This window comes from Octopus sinensis, linkage group LG25 (assembly GCF_006345805.1).
Source record: "Octopus sinensis linkage group LG25, ASM634580v1, whole genome shotgun sequence".
NCBI classification, from domain to species: domain Eukaryota; kingdom Metazoa; phylum Mollusca; class Cephalopoda; order Octopoda; family Octopodidae; genus Octopus; species Octopus sinensis.
Window position 1 is genome coordinate 13,643,301 of NC_043021.1, and position 18,564 is coordinate 13,661,864.

An 18,564-nucleotide genomic window follows, 5' to 3' on the forward strand; every position below is an offset into this window, starting at 1 on the left:
CACACACCCAGTAGAAAGTGACAGATATCAGTCGAAGATGAGTTCTTGCTAAGAATTGAGAGTTAACCCTGTAACAGACTGGTGTCGTTTCCAGAGGTGAATTTTATATTCTCTGCTGCTTAGTTCATCAGCGTTCAAACTGGCCATATCCAGCCCGAATATTCTATATGTTTTATGTTCTAACTGGCCAGATCCATCTTCTCACATCTAACCTACAATGTTATTCTAAAAATATACAGTGACATCATTGAAATCTCAAAGCTACAAGATAGTGCATGATTAATTCAAAACAATGTGAATAAATAAGCATCACATTTGACAAAGAAATCTGAATGCTAAAGAATTAAATATCACAGAAACTTGGATAAGTTCCGGCCAAATAAGTTCAAATTCCTCTGAGATTAATTTTATCTTTCAATCTTGTACCACACATATCAGGTACTGGTGTTCATTTAATCGATGAAGCCACACTCCTTTCAAACTATTTGCGATGTACTTACAATTGCTTTTATCATTAATATTATCATTATAATTGAGTGAGAGAACAGCACATGACATCAAAGTGACACTGGGGTACAAATATATGAAGTCCAATGACTTCCTGTCTGATAAGGGTACATCAGGCACATCTTCACAACCAGATACATGTGGCTCGGTGAATCTCATATCAAGATAAACAGTGAACCTCAGATTAAGATAAACAGTGCATGACTTTGCAGGTGGGGCCCAGTTAGAATTTTCTTCAGGTTGAGTAGCCCATCCTGCTCAAAAGGTCCCTGAATAAAGTTTGTTTATGAATGATGAATGAAACATCCATGTTTCCTGAGGTGAATTATTCAAACCCCAAAGAATCACTCTCAACACATGGCTATAATGCTCCCCAGCTACTTTTGCTCATGATCAGAGATGCACATATTGTCAGCCACTAAGGGACATGCTCAACTAGTTATGGTCAAGTAACTGAGAAGCAAATCTGTGGTATTGAGCTGATATGCACATGAGAGCCACTATTATTGAGTGAGGGAACTGTGCATGCTATTATATATGACACTGGGGTAAAATATACGAAGCCCAGTATACCCATCATGACTACCTGTCTGATAAGGGTACACTAGGCACATGCATCACAACCATATGTGCACGATATGGTGATCTCATATCAAGATAAACAGCGCATGACCTTGCAGGTGGGGCCCAGTTAGAATTTTCTTCTGGTCGAGTAACCCATCCTGCTCAAAAGGTCCCTGAATAAGAGTTGTTTAAGGGTGTTGAAGGAAACACCCATGTTTCCAGAGGTGAATTATTCAAAATCCAAAGAATCCCTCTCAACACATGGCTATGATGCTCCCCCACTACTTCTGCTTGGGATCAGAGATGCACGTATCGTCAGCCACTAAAGGACATGCTCAACTGGTTATGGTTAAACAACTGACAAGCAAATCTGTGGTATTGAGCAGAATATTTGATGTAGCCCAAGACAAAACAATGTACATGATAACACTCCCAATCAGTTAAGATCAGAAGCCACGAGAGCCACTGTCTGGTACTGCATCAGGGCATTATTATTGTTATTGTTATTCGCGTGGCGGAGGCGAAGCGAGGCAACAGAGCAACCATTCGGTCTTTGGTGGACCAGAACGGGCGCGAGGTTACCGAACCGAAGCAGATGTGTATGGTGCTTCAGCGGCACTTTGCTCAACTGTTTGAGACGAGCGGTGGAACGGACAATGGTGCAGACTTCGGTGTGTACCTGGACGGCCTACCGCAACTCTCGGACAGCGAGGCAGAGTGCTGCGAAGGACCGATATCTGCCTGGGAAGTACAGGAAGCGATGAAGAGTTGCACGAGAGGTAGATCGCCGGGTTTGGATGGTCTGCCCTACGAGCTTTACTTTTCAATGCCAGACTTGTTTGCGGGCCTGTTGGCAAACGTCTACTGCAACTGGCAGCAAAACGGGAGAATTCCTGCTTTTGTCTGTCGAGGGGTGGTGGCTTTGCTGAAGAAGGACCCAAACAAGGGGGACGTTATAGGGAATTTTCGACCCATCACTCTGCTCAATGCAGAGTTGAAGATTTTGGCCAAGGTGCTAGCCAAGAGATTGGCGCTTGTCGTGGACAAGCTGGTCGGCAAGACGCAGACATGCGCCGTGCCGACCAGGTCGATACACAACAACCTCCATCTCCTGCGCTACATCATAGAGAGGGTGGGTAGCGACGCTGGCGCGGGTGGGGCTTTGATCAACTTGGATCAGAGTAAAGCCTTCGATAGGGTCGACCATCGGTACCTGGCAGCTGTCCTCAAGGCAGCCGGCTTTGGTCCAGTCTTCCGCGGGTGGATCGCTGTTTTATACAGCAATATCTGCTCGGTGATACGGGTGAACGATCACCTTTCGGAACCGTTCGGCATCTCGCGTTCGGTCCGCCAAGGATGCCCTCTCTCCTCCCTCTTGTACATTTTGACTCTTGAGCCATTACTGCGCAAGTTGGAGGCTTTGAGGGGTATCCCGCGCGATCTAGGAGGCGGAAACAGCGTGTCTGCTTATGCCGACGACGTCACCGTGGTGGTGTTGAGCCACAGGCACATTGGCCTGATTGGCGAGACACTAAACCAGTACGAAGCGGTGACAGGGGCAAAGATTAACGCGGAAAAGTCTGTGGGCTTGCAACTGGGCACCTGGAGAGGCAAGCCCATGCCGTCCAACAGCGTCGTAGGGCGCTGGACAGACGGACCCGTTAAACTGCTCGGGGTCTGGTTCGGTCCGGACCTCCAGGTGGATAAGAACTGGGAAGAGGTGACGAGCAGGGTGGCACGTCTCACCCAGAAATGGGCTGAGAGGAAGCTGTCCCTGAAAGGTCGAGCGGAGGTGGCGAATGCGTACATCGCATCCGTCATCTATTACCGCTTGACCGTCGTCCCTTGTCCCGACCGCTGGTTGGCTAAGCTGGTACGCCTGCTCTTCGACTTTTTGTGGAAGGGTCAGGTGCCACTGGTCAGGCGATCCATCTGCTGTCAACGACCACTGAACGGAGGCCTTGGAATGCCGTGGTTGCTGTTGCGCAGACATGCGCTCAGGCTGTGGCATCTCAAGCGCTTCCTAGACGGTGAACAGGTGTGGTCGTCTTTTGTCAGACGCGATTTTCCACAGCTCGTCTCTTTGACAGACCTGCAGACCTGGATCAAACGTAGACCGAGAAAGGGCGCTTGGCACCTCAAGTGCCGTCAAGCCCTCTCTGCACTCCGTCAGGCGGGCAATGCGATCGGTTACAGCTCCACTCTAGCATTCTATAGAGGGTTAGTGGAGGAAAAATGCGACAACATTCTCGGGGAAACTCTAGGCGTTGAAGACGACGAACTGTGCGGTCTGTTCGGGAGGACTTTCGAGCCGGGGCCGATGGATAATTTCCAGAGGTCGCTCGCCTGGCAGTGCTACCGAGGGGCTCTGCCTGTTCTAGATAAACTCTACCGGCACGGAAGTGCCGTCAGCCGGGCCTGCCCGAGGTGTTGCCAGGACGACGAAACCGTTCTGCACGCACTCGTCCAGTGCCCGAGTATTGCTGAAATATAGGTTTATGTTGAACAGCTACTGTCGCGTATAGGACGGATCCGACTATCGGCCGAATCCATAGTGAAGATTGCCCCGCCGACCTCCTTTAACAAGGAGGGCGAGGCCGTTTTCTTGTGCCTAGTGGCTGTGGCGAAAGAGGTGGTGTGGTGGACTCGTTTGAAAGGGCTAAAGTCAGACACTTTCCTCTTTGGTCAAGGCCTCATCAACTTTTTCAAGTTTCACTTGAAAAGGAAGATGAGGTTAGAGAGGAAAGTGCTGTCCGATAGCAAGTTTTATGAAAGGTGGGTGAATTGTGCGAGACTGGCCAGTATAAATGGTCCAGTTCTCAGGTTTCGCCTGTGATTTCAAAAAGGTAATACAAAAGGAGAAAAAAGGGACTCTCTACACCCCTTTTTTGACCAGGCCCCCGTTGGCTTTTGTAGGGTTTTTTCCACCAGGAACCTTTCGAAACGTCTCCCCCTTTTGGGAGTTTTTCATTGTTTTATAATCATTGTTATTAAGTTTTTACTCGATGTTTTTCAAAAACGGACAAAACCCTTTGTAACCTTTCGTCCTGTATTGTCCCTTCATGTTTCAAATCATGCGTGTCAGCCCTTGTGGCCAATAAAAAAGAATTAATTATTATTATTATTATTATATTATTATTATTATTATTGGTTAGGTGTGGGCTCTGAATGCAGAGGACATGCGAACGTGAGAAAGGAATGAGGCTAGTATGCTCTGCTTTATGTGTAATGTAAGTGTACATGTCTGACAGAGTGCTAGTGTTTTGAGAAAGAAGTTGGCCATAAGAGAAATTAGTTGCTGTGTGCATGAGAGAAGACTGTGCTGATTCGGTCATGTAATGTGGATAGATGCCCATAGCTCCATAAAGAAGTGCTGATCTCTCAAAGTAGATGGAATACGTGCAAGTGGGAGGCCCAGGAAGGAATGGGATGACGTACTGAAGAATAACCCCAGGACGCTGAACCTTTCAGGCGAGATGACAAAGGATGTTTGGCGCCTTGCTCTACTCAAGAAGACCCGTTCTCTGCAGTAGAAGTGTTACGATTCGTCCCTCTGGTGGTGAAAAAAACTTGTGGAGGTGTCACGTAAAAGCGCCCGTGCGATGCTATGTAAAAGCGCCATCCCCGACAAAAAAAAAAAGAGAAAGGAGATCAAGTCAGCCACGGTGCCACTTGAACTCAGAACACGAGGTACTCAACTAAAATATCACACGATATTTTGTCCGCCACTCTCCCGATTGTATCAATAGCAAGAGCGTCTGACTAACTATCTTGTAAAATCTAAGTACGGCTCTTTGCTGTAATTAAATATCGCCAAGTTCGACTTTGCCTTTCAGCCTTCCGGGTTTGGTAAATAAGTATCATTCAAGTTTTGAAGTCGATTCAAGCAATAACAACTCTCCCACCCAAACGAATAAAATCGTTTGTGTTCGAAATCATCATCATTGACACAGAGATGTCACCGAATATATTGTCTTTGGATCAGCTTGTGTCATTTTATTGGTCATATTGCCTTTCAGGACTTCGTTTGCTCGGCTGTCTTACAGCGTAAACCCCTTCTAGATCGTTTAAAGACGACTTCCAGTTATTAGTATAATATAATATATTATATGATCAATACATTATAAATAAATATATTCTGAAAAATGCCAGTGGTGTCCGAATGGAAAAGAGAGAAGAAAAGCAAAATAGAGAGGTAGTAGAACGGAGACGGACAGAGATAAATAGAGAGTAAGTTGAAAAAGAAACAGAGCGAGAGAGAGAGAGAGAGAGATAGAGAGGAAAGAAGAATGTGTGTAATAAAAAAGAGAAAGGTCGAGAAAGATAGACAGAGAGAGAGAGAAAGAGAAAGAGAAAAAGAGAGAGAAAAAGAGAGAGAAAGAGCAATAAAGAGAAAGCGAAAGTTTGTATTTTCGAGCAGAGAGAGAGAGAGAGGGAGAGAGATAGAGATAGAGAGAGAGAGAAGCAGTATATGTGTGTAATAAAAGAGAGAAAGGCTGAGAGAGATAGACAGTGAGAGAAAGAGAGCGAGAGAAAAAGAGTGAGAAAGAGCAATAAAGAGAAAGCGAAAGTTTGTATTTCTGAGGAGAGAAAGTGAGAGAGAGAGGGAAAGAGAAAGCGCAAAAGAGTTTGAGAACGAATAAGTGAGATAATTAGAGACACCGAGAAAGAGAAAGTGTAACAGAGAATGTGTTTTAATGGCAGAGAGCGAGAGAGAGAGAGAGAGAGAGAGAGAGAAAGAGATAATGTGTGTATAATAGAGTGTGTCAGTGAGAGGGGAGAGAGAAAACAGAGAGTGAATGTAAGAGAGAGTCTGTTCCAGAGAGAGAGAGAGTGTGTGTGTGTGTATGAGAGAGTTTCAGTGATAGAAAGAGTGTGGGAGAAAGTATATGTCTGTGAGAGAGTATTGTGCGAAAGGAAGAGACAGAGTGAGTAAAAGATAGAAAAAGAGTGAGAGCGCGTAAGAAAGATAAATTAAGATAGAGAGAGAGAGAGAGAGAGAGGCGATTAAAGAGCGACAGAGAGGAAGTGAAACAAAAAGAGAGAGAGAGAAGGTTAAAAGAAAGACTGAGAAAATCTAAGAGAGGTATATAGAGAGAGAGGTAGAGAGAGAGAGAGAGGAGATGGAAGGAGAGTTCTAAACAAAAAGAGAGAGAAGCTTAAAAGAAAGACTGAGAAAATCTAAGAGAGGTAGAGAGAGAGGTAGAGAGAGAGAGGTAGAAAGAGAGAGAGCATGGAAGGAGAGTTCTAAACAAAAAGAGAGAGAAGCTTAAAAGAAAGACTGAGAAAATCTAAGAGAGGTAGAGTGAGAGAGAGGTAGAGAGAGAGAGAGAGGAGATGGAAGGAGAGTTCTAAATAAACAGGGTGTTGTTATTATCATATCTTGACTAGCGTGATTACCTCCCTTGAACGAAGTGCAGTATGGGTGCGGGGTTTTGAGGAACAGGAAAATATTAAAATTTTTATCGATTCTCTTTGATAGCGGGATCCACTGAAAACACCCTTTTTTATTACCAGGATACCCACCCAACCTCTGTATATATATATATATATAATATATATATTATATATATATATATATATATATATATATATATTATATATATATATATATATATATATATATATACATATATATATCAAACACCGAAGGGAGGATATATAAATAAATAAATATATATATATATATGTGTATATATAGAGGCAAATGTATATATAAATTATTATATATATAATTATACTCAACGACGACACAAGGAAAAAAAAAAGTAACATATATATATATATATACATACATACATATTCATATATATATACACATATAAATACATATATATATGTGTGTATATATATATGTCTATAATACATAAATATATGTATATATGTATGTGTGTATATATATATATATATCTGGAATAACGGAAGGAATTTAGCTTATTAACCAGAACCACTTCGAGCCGGCGACTTGAGACATCGCAGTGATTTTTCTGTATTTATCACACACCTACACACATATACGCGCGCACCTATATATATATATATAAATATATATATATATATAAATATATATATATATATAAATATATATATATATATTTATATTATATATATATATATTTACCATATAAATCATTATTATATATAATATAAATTACTACCAAGGATGACTAAGGATCGTCTTGCGGCGCTTAAAGCGGTGAGTTTCCCCCTTTTTAATTTATCTGTTGATTGCCTTTTCACGTTTTAATTAAATGCTATCTATTCTCTGTTGTACATCCATAAATATTTAATATATTTACTTACTTATATGCCTATATATATATATACATTTCTCTCTCCCTCTCTCTATCGGTATCTATTTCGTTCTACATAAAGATATAGAACGTTGAAAAATAACATCTAGATAGGTATATATACATACATATATTGATGCACACACACGTAGATGTATATATATATATATATATATTAGAAGAAATGAGGTATATATATATATATACATTCATCCATCCATCTATATGAAGTGTGTCATGTCTATATCCTTATACATTTGTAGAATAATTAGACACAGCAGTACGTATATACATATACAAGTTAGTTTCGATTGTGACATCTGATTCTGTCTTTGGTAACGAAACAGCAATTAATTCGTTAATTCTGAACCGTTAGAATGAAAGTTAATTTTGCATGTCATTCGACAGAATGCCAACTGCAAAGATCACCTGGATGGTTTCTACAAAAAAAAAATAATACAAAACCCCCTCACACATCTATCTATCTATCTATCTATCTATCTATCTATCTATCTATCTATCTATCTATCTATCATCTATGTATCTATCTATCTATCATCTATCTATTATCTATCTATCTATCTGTCTATCTATCATCTATCTATCTATGTATCTATCTATCTATCATCTATCTATTATCTATCTATCTATCTGTCTATCTATCTATCTATCTATCTATCTATCTATCTATCTCCGTGTAATTCATTAACTTAACACATTACACACATATAACATCTGCATTATTTATACTAATTGAATAACCATAGGGCCGCATAAACACGCACATCGTGCGATATCTATGTCTATATATATATATATATATATATATATATATTATATATATATATATTCAGTGCATATATGCACGTTCCCTTTTTACACACGAAACAATAAAACCTAATTCACATTGACATACATATCTATATATTTATTACACACAAACACACCCACAATTCTGTATATGCACTTCATATACATACATACATGTGTGTTTATGTGTGTTAATCTCACATAGAAACATAATAAATTCATTAAATGCTATAGCCGTTCTCTCAGATACATATGGCTTGTATGTATGCTCAACAGAAACATATATTATAATTACTCATAGAAACACACCCACAAATGTATATATATCTACACACTGACACACGTATCTAATCTTTATACATCATAACCATATACACGCACATACATTCTCATACATACATTATAAATGGGGTGATATGTGTGTGTGTATATATATATATATATAATATATATATATATATATAATTATACAGAGGCATATGTGTATACAATACAGATGTATACATTTACAAAGTATTTGCTAATTATGTACTGGTATGTAGAATATATACAATGGTATATTTGAGTGTGTGTCTATCTATCTATCTATCTATCTATCTAATAATTGATTTAGGCAGCAATAAGCAAATGTGTGCCAAAAAGGAAAACTAAAACCGTCATTAAACATGACTGAGGATGTTATATATATATAGATATATATACACACACACACACACGGTTATTCGCGCTGACAGACATACACACGTGTGTATATAATTCTAGTCATCAAGCGAAATGAATGTTCTCTAGTCGTGTATGTAATGTCATCTTGTGTGATCACCTGAACAGGAAGAAATCTTTTAAATACACACGCGAACACTCACACGCGCGTACACCTCCTCCTATATACAAAATGTCACTGATCATTCATAGCCGAACGTGTACGTGTGTGTATATATATATATATATATATATATATATATATATATATATACATATATACACCCTATCGCATTATTAACACATATGTCGGTGTGTATGGATGTGTCTGTGATTTTATATATAGCTGTACGTACGCATATTTAATTCATAGAAGTACGTTATACACGCATGCATGTATACATACATGCATGACATACATTCATACGTAATTTTCCACCACATGCATACATAAGATTTCTCGCACATATTCTATGTAATACATACCTACACCTATTACATTTATGTGTATATAATCCTTTAAACCTTACATATCTAATTCTAAGAAGCACATCGACCACACACACACACACATATAATCACATACACATGTAATTATATATATAGTCCTTTACGTAGACCAACATATATCTAATTCGTAAGTGAACATATCTATACATCAGTTACAAATGTATGTATATATTCTGTAAATAATAATAATCATTATAAGCTTATATATATGTATATATATATATATATATACACACACACATATACATATATACACCCTATCGCATTATTAACACATATGTCGGTGTGTATGGATGTGTCTGTGATTTTATATATAGCTGTACGTACGCATATTTAATTCATAGAAGTACGTTATACACGCATGCATGTATACATACATGCATGACATACATTCATACGTAATTTTCCACCACATGCATACATAAGATTTCTCGCACATATTCTATGTAATACATACCTACACCTATTACATTTATGTGTATATAATCCTTTAAACCTTACATATCTAATCTAAGAAGCACATCGACCACACACACACACACATATAATCACATACACATGTAATTATATATATAGTCCTTTACGTAGACCAACATATATCTAATTCGTAAGTGAACATATCTATACATCAGTTACAAATGTATGTATATATTCTGTAAATAATAATAATCATTATAAGCTTATATATATGTATATATATATATATATATACACACACACATCAACACATGTATATATGTATATCGTGCATAGATGACATTTCTAATTCATATGATCACACAAAAACACGTCCGTGATACAAATACATACATTATTTATCACATAAATATATAGACACACACACACACACACACACACACACACACATGTATATGTATGACGACTATCCGTGAACAGTCGATCGTCACAGATCCGAGTTGACCCAGCGAAGCTCGAATTAAATTTTGGGGTCATCGATTTGTTAGAAATAGTAATCAAATTGCTCTAAAACTACTACACACCCAGTCGTCTTTTAGATATCGAAAAAGAAAAAAGAAAAAACCCCCAAAAAACGAGATGGTCATGGATTGATTGTCTTCTGTCATTGGCCGGCTCGATCAGTTGCTGACCTGGGGCGAAACAACAAAAACGACCCGTCTGATTCATTCATCACTCACTCGTGAATACAGGCACATACATAAACATAATTTATCTCACACACATACACACACACACACACACACACACAAATAGTCCATCGGATAGTCATACACACACTTAATTCTTTCTCTCTCACACACACACACACACGTACACACACTCTCACACATACATGCACTTAAAATCTATCACAGAAACACGCTCACACATAAATGTATATTGTTCATCATACAAGCATACACATATTTAACTTACACACACACACACACACAAACAGCTCGTGCGCGCACACACGTTCACACACACCATTGTGGGTGCCTCTGTGTGGATGTCCAGTCTGCTAGAAATAGCAACCTAATATTTCTTAAGTCACATCCTGTTGCTACAAATGCGGGAGAGCACATTGGACAATGTAGTTCATGATATTAGTTGGTGCTGGGTGGTGGTGGAACACCTCGATGGTCACAGCTGGAACGTCTTTGATCATAGATTTTCACGATCGGAGCTGACTTGGTGTTAAACATCAAAAACTCATATATGTGTAGCATACATAATCCATTGTAACACGCCGAGGATAAGCGAACTAATGTAATGTGTGTTGTCTGTGTGTGGGTGTGTACGTGTAAATGTCTCCTTAGCATGAATGGATATATATAGACACACACGCACACACACATGGGTAGTTGGATAGATATATGAGTGACAGTCAGGAATATGACTAGACAGATAAATTTATGGGTGGACAGATTTGTAATTGAGTATGGGTAGTTAGATATATGCAAGGATATATATATATTTCTTTACTGCCCACAAGGGGCTAAACATAGAGGGGATAAACAAGGACAGACAAAGGGATTAAGTCGATTACATCGACCCCAGTGCGTAGCTGGTACTATATATATATATATTATATATATATATATATAGACTGGAGTCTGATGCAGGCCCTCAGCTTACCAGCTCTGGTCAAACCGTCCAACCCATGCCAGCATGGACAACGGACGTTAATTGATGATGATGATGATGATGATATATGTGTGGGGAGGGATGAAAGGAGGAGGAGAGAGAGAGAGAGATTGGTAGATGTACAAGTGGCTGGATAGATATATGAATGGACAGATGGATGGATAGTTATGGGTTGGTAGACAGATATATGGGTAGATAAGTAGAAGATAGACATGTAGTTGTATATATATATATATATATGCATATACACAGGGAAGGGGGATAGCTAAGTAGACATGTGTCGATGGAAGGATAGGTAGATATATCGGTTAATAAACAAACTGAGATACGAATGAATAAGACGACACCTGTATGATGGGTAGATGGATGGCTTGGTAGGCACACACACACACACACACACACATACACACACAACACACACGAGTGAGTAGGCAAATGAAGGAAAGTGATACTCATTTGTTAGGAGTTACATATATTATTTGATATCAGTTTGATTCAGTTTCCACGGCCTGACGAGATGGGTTCGTTTGACGAATGCTGGAAAATTTAAGTTGCATAGAGCCGAATAAGTTTAATTCGTCTCTATGCAACTTAGTTTCATCTATCTAATCTAATCTAATCTATCTATCTATCTATCTATCTATCTATCTATCTATCTATCTATCTATCTATATCTATCTATATCTATCTATCTATCTATCTATCATCTCTTTCTCTCTCTCTCTCTCTCTCTCTCTCTCTCTCTCTCTATATATATATATATATATATGTATATATACGTGTGTGTGTTTAACTATAGAGATGTAGATAAAGTTGGGTGGTTACAGGCAGATATATGGGTAAACTGGATGCAGGAGTGATATATATATATAGGTGGATGGATAGCGAAATTGTTACGTGGATCTAAATAAATGGTTAGGTAGTTGGATGGATGGATAAATTACATATATATATGAATAGAAAACAGCTCGCTCAGTAATGTTGTCTCCTTTTCCTTCTTCTGGTCCTTTTTTTTTCTTAACTTTTCCCTCTTACATTATACTTCATCTTTCTGTATTTTTCTGACTTATCCCACCTCTCTCTCTCTCTCTCATTTTGTTTCTCTTTCTCTTTCTGCAAAATTTATAGAACAGTTTCCGCCTCCCCCAACATGCAAGTAAAAATAAAAGACACATACAGGAACAATGTTACGTTCACACACACATATATTCACACCTACACAGACATGCAGACACGCGAAAGGGTCCTTTCACACACACACACTCCTACACAGACATGCAGACACGCGAAAGGGTCCTTTCACACACACACACTCCTACACAGACATGCAGACACGCGAAAGGGTCCTTTCACACACACACACTCCTACACAGACATACAGACACGCGAAAGGGTCCTTTCACACACACACACTCCTACACAGACATGCAGACACGCGAAAGGGTCCTTTCACACACACACACTCCTACACAGACATGCAGACACGCGAAAGGGTCCTTTCACACACACACACACACACACACTCCTACACAGACATGCAGACACGCGAAAGGGTCCTTCACACACACACACACACACACACACTCCTACACAGACATGCAGACACGCGAAAGGGTCCTTTCACACAGACACACTCCTACACAGACATGCAGACACGCGAAAAGGTCCTTTCACACACACAACACCACTCCTACACAGACATGCAGACACGCGAAAGGGTCCTTTCACACACACACACACACACACACACTCCTACACAGACATGCAGACACGCGAAAGGGTCCTTTCACACACACACACACTCCTACACAGACATGCAGACACGCGAAAGGGTCCTTTCACACACACACACACACTCCTACACAGACATGCAGACACGCGAAAAGGTCCTTTCACACACACACACACACACACTCCTACACAGACATGCAGACACGCGAAAGGGTCCTTTCACACACACACACACACACTCTCTCACACTCTCAAGACTTGCTGCCGTTTTGTCATTTCTATCTAAAGGAATGACAGTTGACAGTTTTCACTTCGACGGAACGGCTGGGATACGTTGGCGACGAGGAGGAGGAGGAGGGAAATTTATTTAAATTTTTATTAATTTCATTACTATTATTAGTTGTACTAATATTCGTTTTATTTTATTTTTAATTATTAATTATTATTGATTTGATTCGATTTGGTTTCCTTCCTTCCTATGTTTTAAGCAGGAGGTGAATGAGAGGAGCGATGCTTGAGTGCTAGTTTAATGAGAGAAAGAGATAGAAAGGGGGGGGGGCAAGAAAGGGAGAAGAAGAGAGATAGGTAGGAAAAGAGCGCGTTGCTGAGAGGAAAGGAAAATGTAGATATACTAAGGATTAGATAGATAGAGAGATAGATAGATAGATAGATAGATAGATAGAGAAATAGAGATAGATAGATAGATAGAGATAGATAGATAGAGAGATAGATAGAGATAGATAGATAGAGAGATAGAGATAGATAGATAGATAGAGCGATAGAGAGAGATAGAGATAGATAGAGAGATAGAGATAGATAGATAGATAGAGATAGATAGATAGAGAGATAGATAGATAGAGAGATAGAGATAGATAGATAGATAGAGAGATAGATAGATAGATAGAGAGATAGAGATAGATAGATAGATAGAGAGAGATAGATAGATAGATAGATAGATAGGATTTATCTGAGATGTAAGGAATTTAAAAAGTACTGAAAAAATATTTGATAGGCACATGAGATAGAAGGGATGTAAGAGAGATTTAAAAAAAAGAGTGATGTAGCTATATATACAGTTAAATATACTGAAAGTATTATACACACACACACATATATAATATAATATATATATAAATGTATGGGTGTGTGAGTGTATATATTTATACACACATATATATGAGGACAGTGAGAGATGTAGCGGTCGATCGATCGAGAGTATGATCGATAGATAAATAGCTAGATATACCGAGAGCGAGATAGGTCGATAGAGAAAAATATATATATGAAGAGAGTGAAAGAGGGAGAGATTGAGAGATCGAACAGTGAAAGCTGTCTGCAGTCAGTGAAGGTGGCGGTGGCAGCGGGCGGCGGAATGAATGAATGAGAGAGGAAAATGAAAGAATGAAAAAATAAAATTAACATATAATAAATAAAATAAAGTAAAAAACCAGTCTTCTTAGAAAATGTGTGGAGGTGGTGGTGGGGTGGGTGCGGGGGGCATTTTTTTTCTTGATTTTTCTGTTACCCCCCCCTTTTTTAAAAAAATTATTTCATCTGTTTACTCCAACCTGAATTTAAAATTTGTCAGAAAGAAGTGTGTATGTATATGTGAGGTGGTTGGTGTGATTGCTGTTTGTTTAACCCCAGGTCAGCCCTGATCTCGCAGAAACTGGCCGTTAATTTTGTGTGTGTGTGTATATATAAGGGACTAAACTTTATATTGAGCGTCGTCTGCCGTTACGTTCTGGGTTCAAATTCCGCCGAGGTCGACTTTGCCTTTCATCCTTTCGGGGTCGATAAATTAAGTACCAGTTACGCACTGGGGTCGATATAATCGACTTAATCCGCTTGTCTGTCCTTGTTTGTCCCCTCTGTGTTTAGCCCCTTGTGGGTAGTAAAGATATATATATATATTCTTTGAGACGACAGAAGGGTGTATTATGATTTGAGGGAAATTTGGCTGCTATTACTAAGGTCGAATGTCCGTATAGAGACTCCCTCACTAGTGTACAGTGTGTGTGTGTGTGTGCGTGCGTAGGGGGGGGTTTGTGGTTTAGAGAATTTCTAGAGAGAATGAGAGAGACAGAAGGAATGTCAGAAGAGAGATGTAATTATCACAACCACTCATTCTGTTACTTCGCCCTACCCCTCCACCACCGACATCACCATTTGTCAGAAGACTCCCCACCCCCTCCTTTCTCAGACTCCCAGCAGCGCTCCTAAAGTAACTGCTATTATTATTATTATTATTTCTCCCGCTTATTATTTTTTTTTTTTAGATATCTGAAGGAGAAAATACCATAAATGAAATTAAATAATTAAATTACAGATTAAAAAACTACACACACACACATTTGTGTGAGCGTATGTATGTATACACACACCCACACACATATATCAGCACACTTATACATTCATATGAACGTGTATGTGTGTGTATATATATATATGTGTATATATATATATGTGTGTGTGTGTATAAATATGTATGTGTATATATGTATATATATGTGTGTGTGTATAAATATGTATGTGTATATATGTACATATATGTGTGTGTGTATAAATATGTATGTGTATATATGTACATATATGTGTGTGTGTATAAATATGTATGTGTATATATGTATATATATATGTGTGTGTGTGTATAAATATGTATGTGTATATATGTATATATATATGTGTGTGTGTGTATAAATATGTATGTGTATATATGTATATATTTATATATATATATATATATATAAATATGTGTGTGTATGTATGTGTGTGTATGCGTTAGCGCTGCAATGGGTGAAAAGCAACATCGATTCACACCCACTCTTTAGATACCCGCCACGCCACCTAAGGGGCGGGAGTGGCTGAATAATAATAACAATAATAATAATAATAATAATAATGAGGGTAATTATAATAATGATTTCATGACATCAGGCCATAAAGCCTCTCAAACTGATGGTGGGTGGGGGGGAATCGGGATGCTGTAACTATTATGCCTTGCCCAAGAACGTAAGCGACTTGAAGTGAAGTCAAAACAGTTTCTTCTACATGTGTCAAAACCGGTTTGCGAGAAATGTGTGCGTGTATATATATAAATATATATGTATATACAAACACACACACAACACTCACACATATACGAGGCATTCCCGGAAAATAGAGTCGGAAATTATTTAATGCACCAAAAGCCGTAATTTTGGAGGGGATTTGTGTTTGAAGCATCGTGGCTTACAATTTTGCATTTTTGTTTGGTACATGTGAAGGAATTTTTGCCCCCTTTTTTTTTCAGTTTTGACCTTCTTTTGAAACAAAAAATTTGTTTTCTGAATTTCTGAATTATGTTTTAAACGTCTAGAATGATGATACCGCAAAATTATTCGTCACATAAACACGAAAAAAAAAAAAAAGAATTCGAAAAAAGAAAAAGAAAAGGTCATATCTGAAAAATCATAGGGGCCAAGCCCCCACCCCCATATAGAACCCGTCTCCGACAACTTCTATTTTTTGTAGATTCGTAATCTTCCATACCTAAAACCTTATACACCTGAAATAATTATGGGTTTTAGCGCACTAGATGAATTCCGACTCCATTCTTCAGGAATGCCCTGTGCATTAAGCAACCTGTTATATTAGTTACATGTATACGTAGAATTCAGTCTATTTTCTACGAGAATACTATACATACATACACACACACACACATATATATATATATATACACACACTTACGTAAATATGTATGTCTGTATGTACGTACGTATTCTATAGGAGTATCGTACACACACACACTAATATGTGTAATGTGAAAAGTAGGTGTGTCCGCATGAAAAAAATTCGCTAGGCCTTAAAATTTAGTTAGAAAATGTAAAATAAAATAGTTAAATGTTATTTTAGGAGCCGAATTAATTGTTTGTATGAAAAATAATATTTTTTTAATCATAAGTAAATTGTCGTTTATCGACTTACACGTTATTAAGTTAAAAAAATTTTTGGCAAAAGAAAGTCGTTTCCATAGTAAAAATAAAAAAAAAAGCGAAAGATTTTACGGTACGAAATAAATTGGAATGCTGCAATTAATATGTGCAACGTAAATGATTTAAAGAGTAATAGTTTTTGTGTGTGTAAATTAATGATTTTTTGGAGAAATAATTTATTTTAAAATATATCAAATATGAAAAAAATAAATTAACCACTTGTTTGTTCCGCCTCAGGGTCATCTCTCTCCCTCCTCCTTCTCCTTCTCTCTAACTGAACAGGCCTGTGATGAAAGAGATTCCGGCCGTGACCATCTATATATAGGGTTACGCTGTCATTGCTTTTTTTTTTTTGTCTCGTATATTTGACTATTGTCATGTTGTCATGCTCCGCTTGTTGCTATTTCTAGCTTCATTAATGACCGCATGAAGACCCCCTCTATCTCTTTCTCTCTCTCTGATGTTTTTAGTACACGTGAATGCTTGTAGAATATTTTTCGTAACTCAACAATTGTTGAAAGAATAATTTACGGAAAATACGTAACAGAGACGCAGGCGTGGCTGCGTGAGTAAGAAGTTTGCTTTCCAACCATGCGATCTTGGGTTCAGTCCCACTGCGTGCGGCGGCACCTTTGGGCAAGCGTCTTCTACTATAGTCCCGGGCCGACCAAAGCTTTCTAAGTTGATTTGGTAGACGGAAACTGAAAGGAGCCGGTCTTGTCTGTCTGTCTGCCTGTGTGTGTGTGTGTGTGTGTATGTGTGTGTGTGTGTGTGTGTGTGAGTTGTTTGTTACCCAACACCGCTTGACAGCTTTTGTTGGTTTATTTACATCTCCGTAACTATAGAAAAAATTAGTGCTGGGCTCAATTTGTTCGACTGAAAGAACCCTTCAAGGGCGGTGCTCCAGCATGGTCGCTATCCAATGACTGAAACAAAGCACAACATTAAAAGAATGTAACACCACTTAGTCGAAAGTAAAGAATATGCACACCCGGTGGTTAGGATCAGGGCTTTTGTTACGCCGAAAACTGGTTGTGTACGCATTCTTTACCTCCGTCAACACCTTTTTAAGCGAACTTTATTTTTTTACAGTCTATTTAAAACTGGTTGCCATGTAGTCGATCTATGAACAAAGCGTTCCCACCACAGCCCACCCGTTATTGTTAAATAAACTGTGAGCGTTCATTTTCTAACGGGCGGTATAGGGTGTGGTTTTAGAGTAATTTCTTCTTTGTTGGAAATCGAATGACCACGTAGTGGCTTGTGTGTGGGGTTGGGATTGGAGGAGAGACAGAATGAGACAATCTGCATCGTTTGTGCTGTGTTGCTGCAAATTAAAAAAAATTAAAGCAAACACTCGTCAGTTT

The 18,564-nt window shown here is 38.6% G+C and overlaps 1 protein-coding gene across 3 annotated transcripts in view; it reads left to right on the forward strand.

Annotated features, from left to right (window-relative positions):
* Positions 1 to 6,881: 6,881 nt before the first annotated feature.
* Positions 6,882 to 18,564, forward strand: part of LOC115224208 (syntaxin) — a 302,859-nt gene continuing 291,176 nt past the window's right edge. For 2 of the 3 annotated variants that reach the window (XM_029794983.2, XM_029794985.2), the window contains exon 1: positions 6,884 to 7,267. In XM_029794983.2, coding sequence (XP_029650843.1) covers positions 7,235 to 7,267 — 33 coding nt within the window. In that variant the 5' untranslated portion in view covers positions 6,884 to 7,234. Of the gene's footprint in view, positions 7,268 to 18,564 lie in introns of all 3 variants that reach the window. The other variant, XM_029794984.2, reaches the window with a different exon arrangement.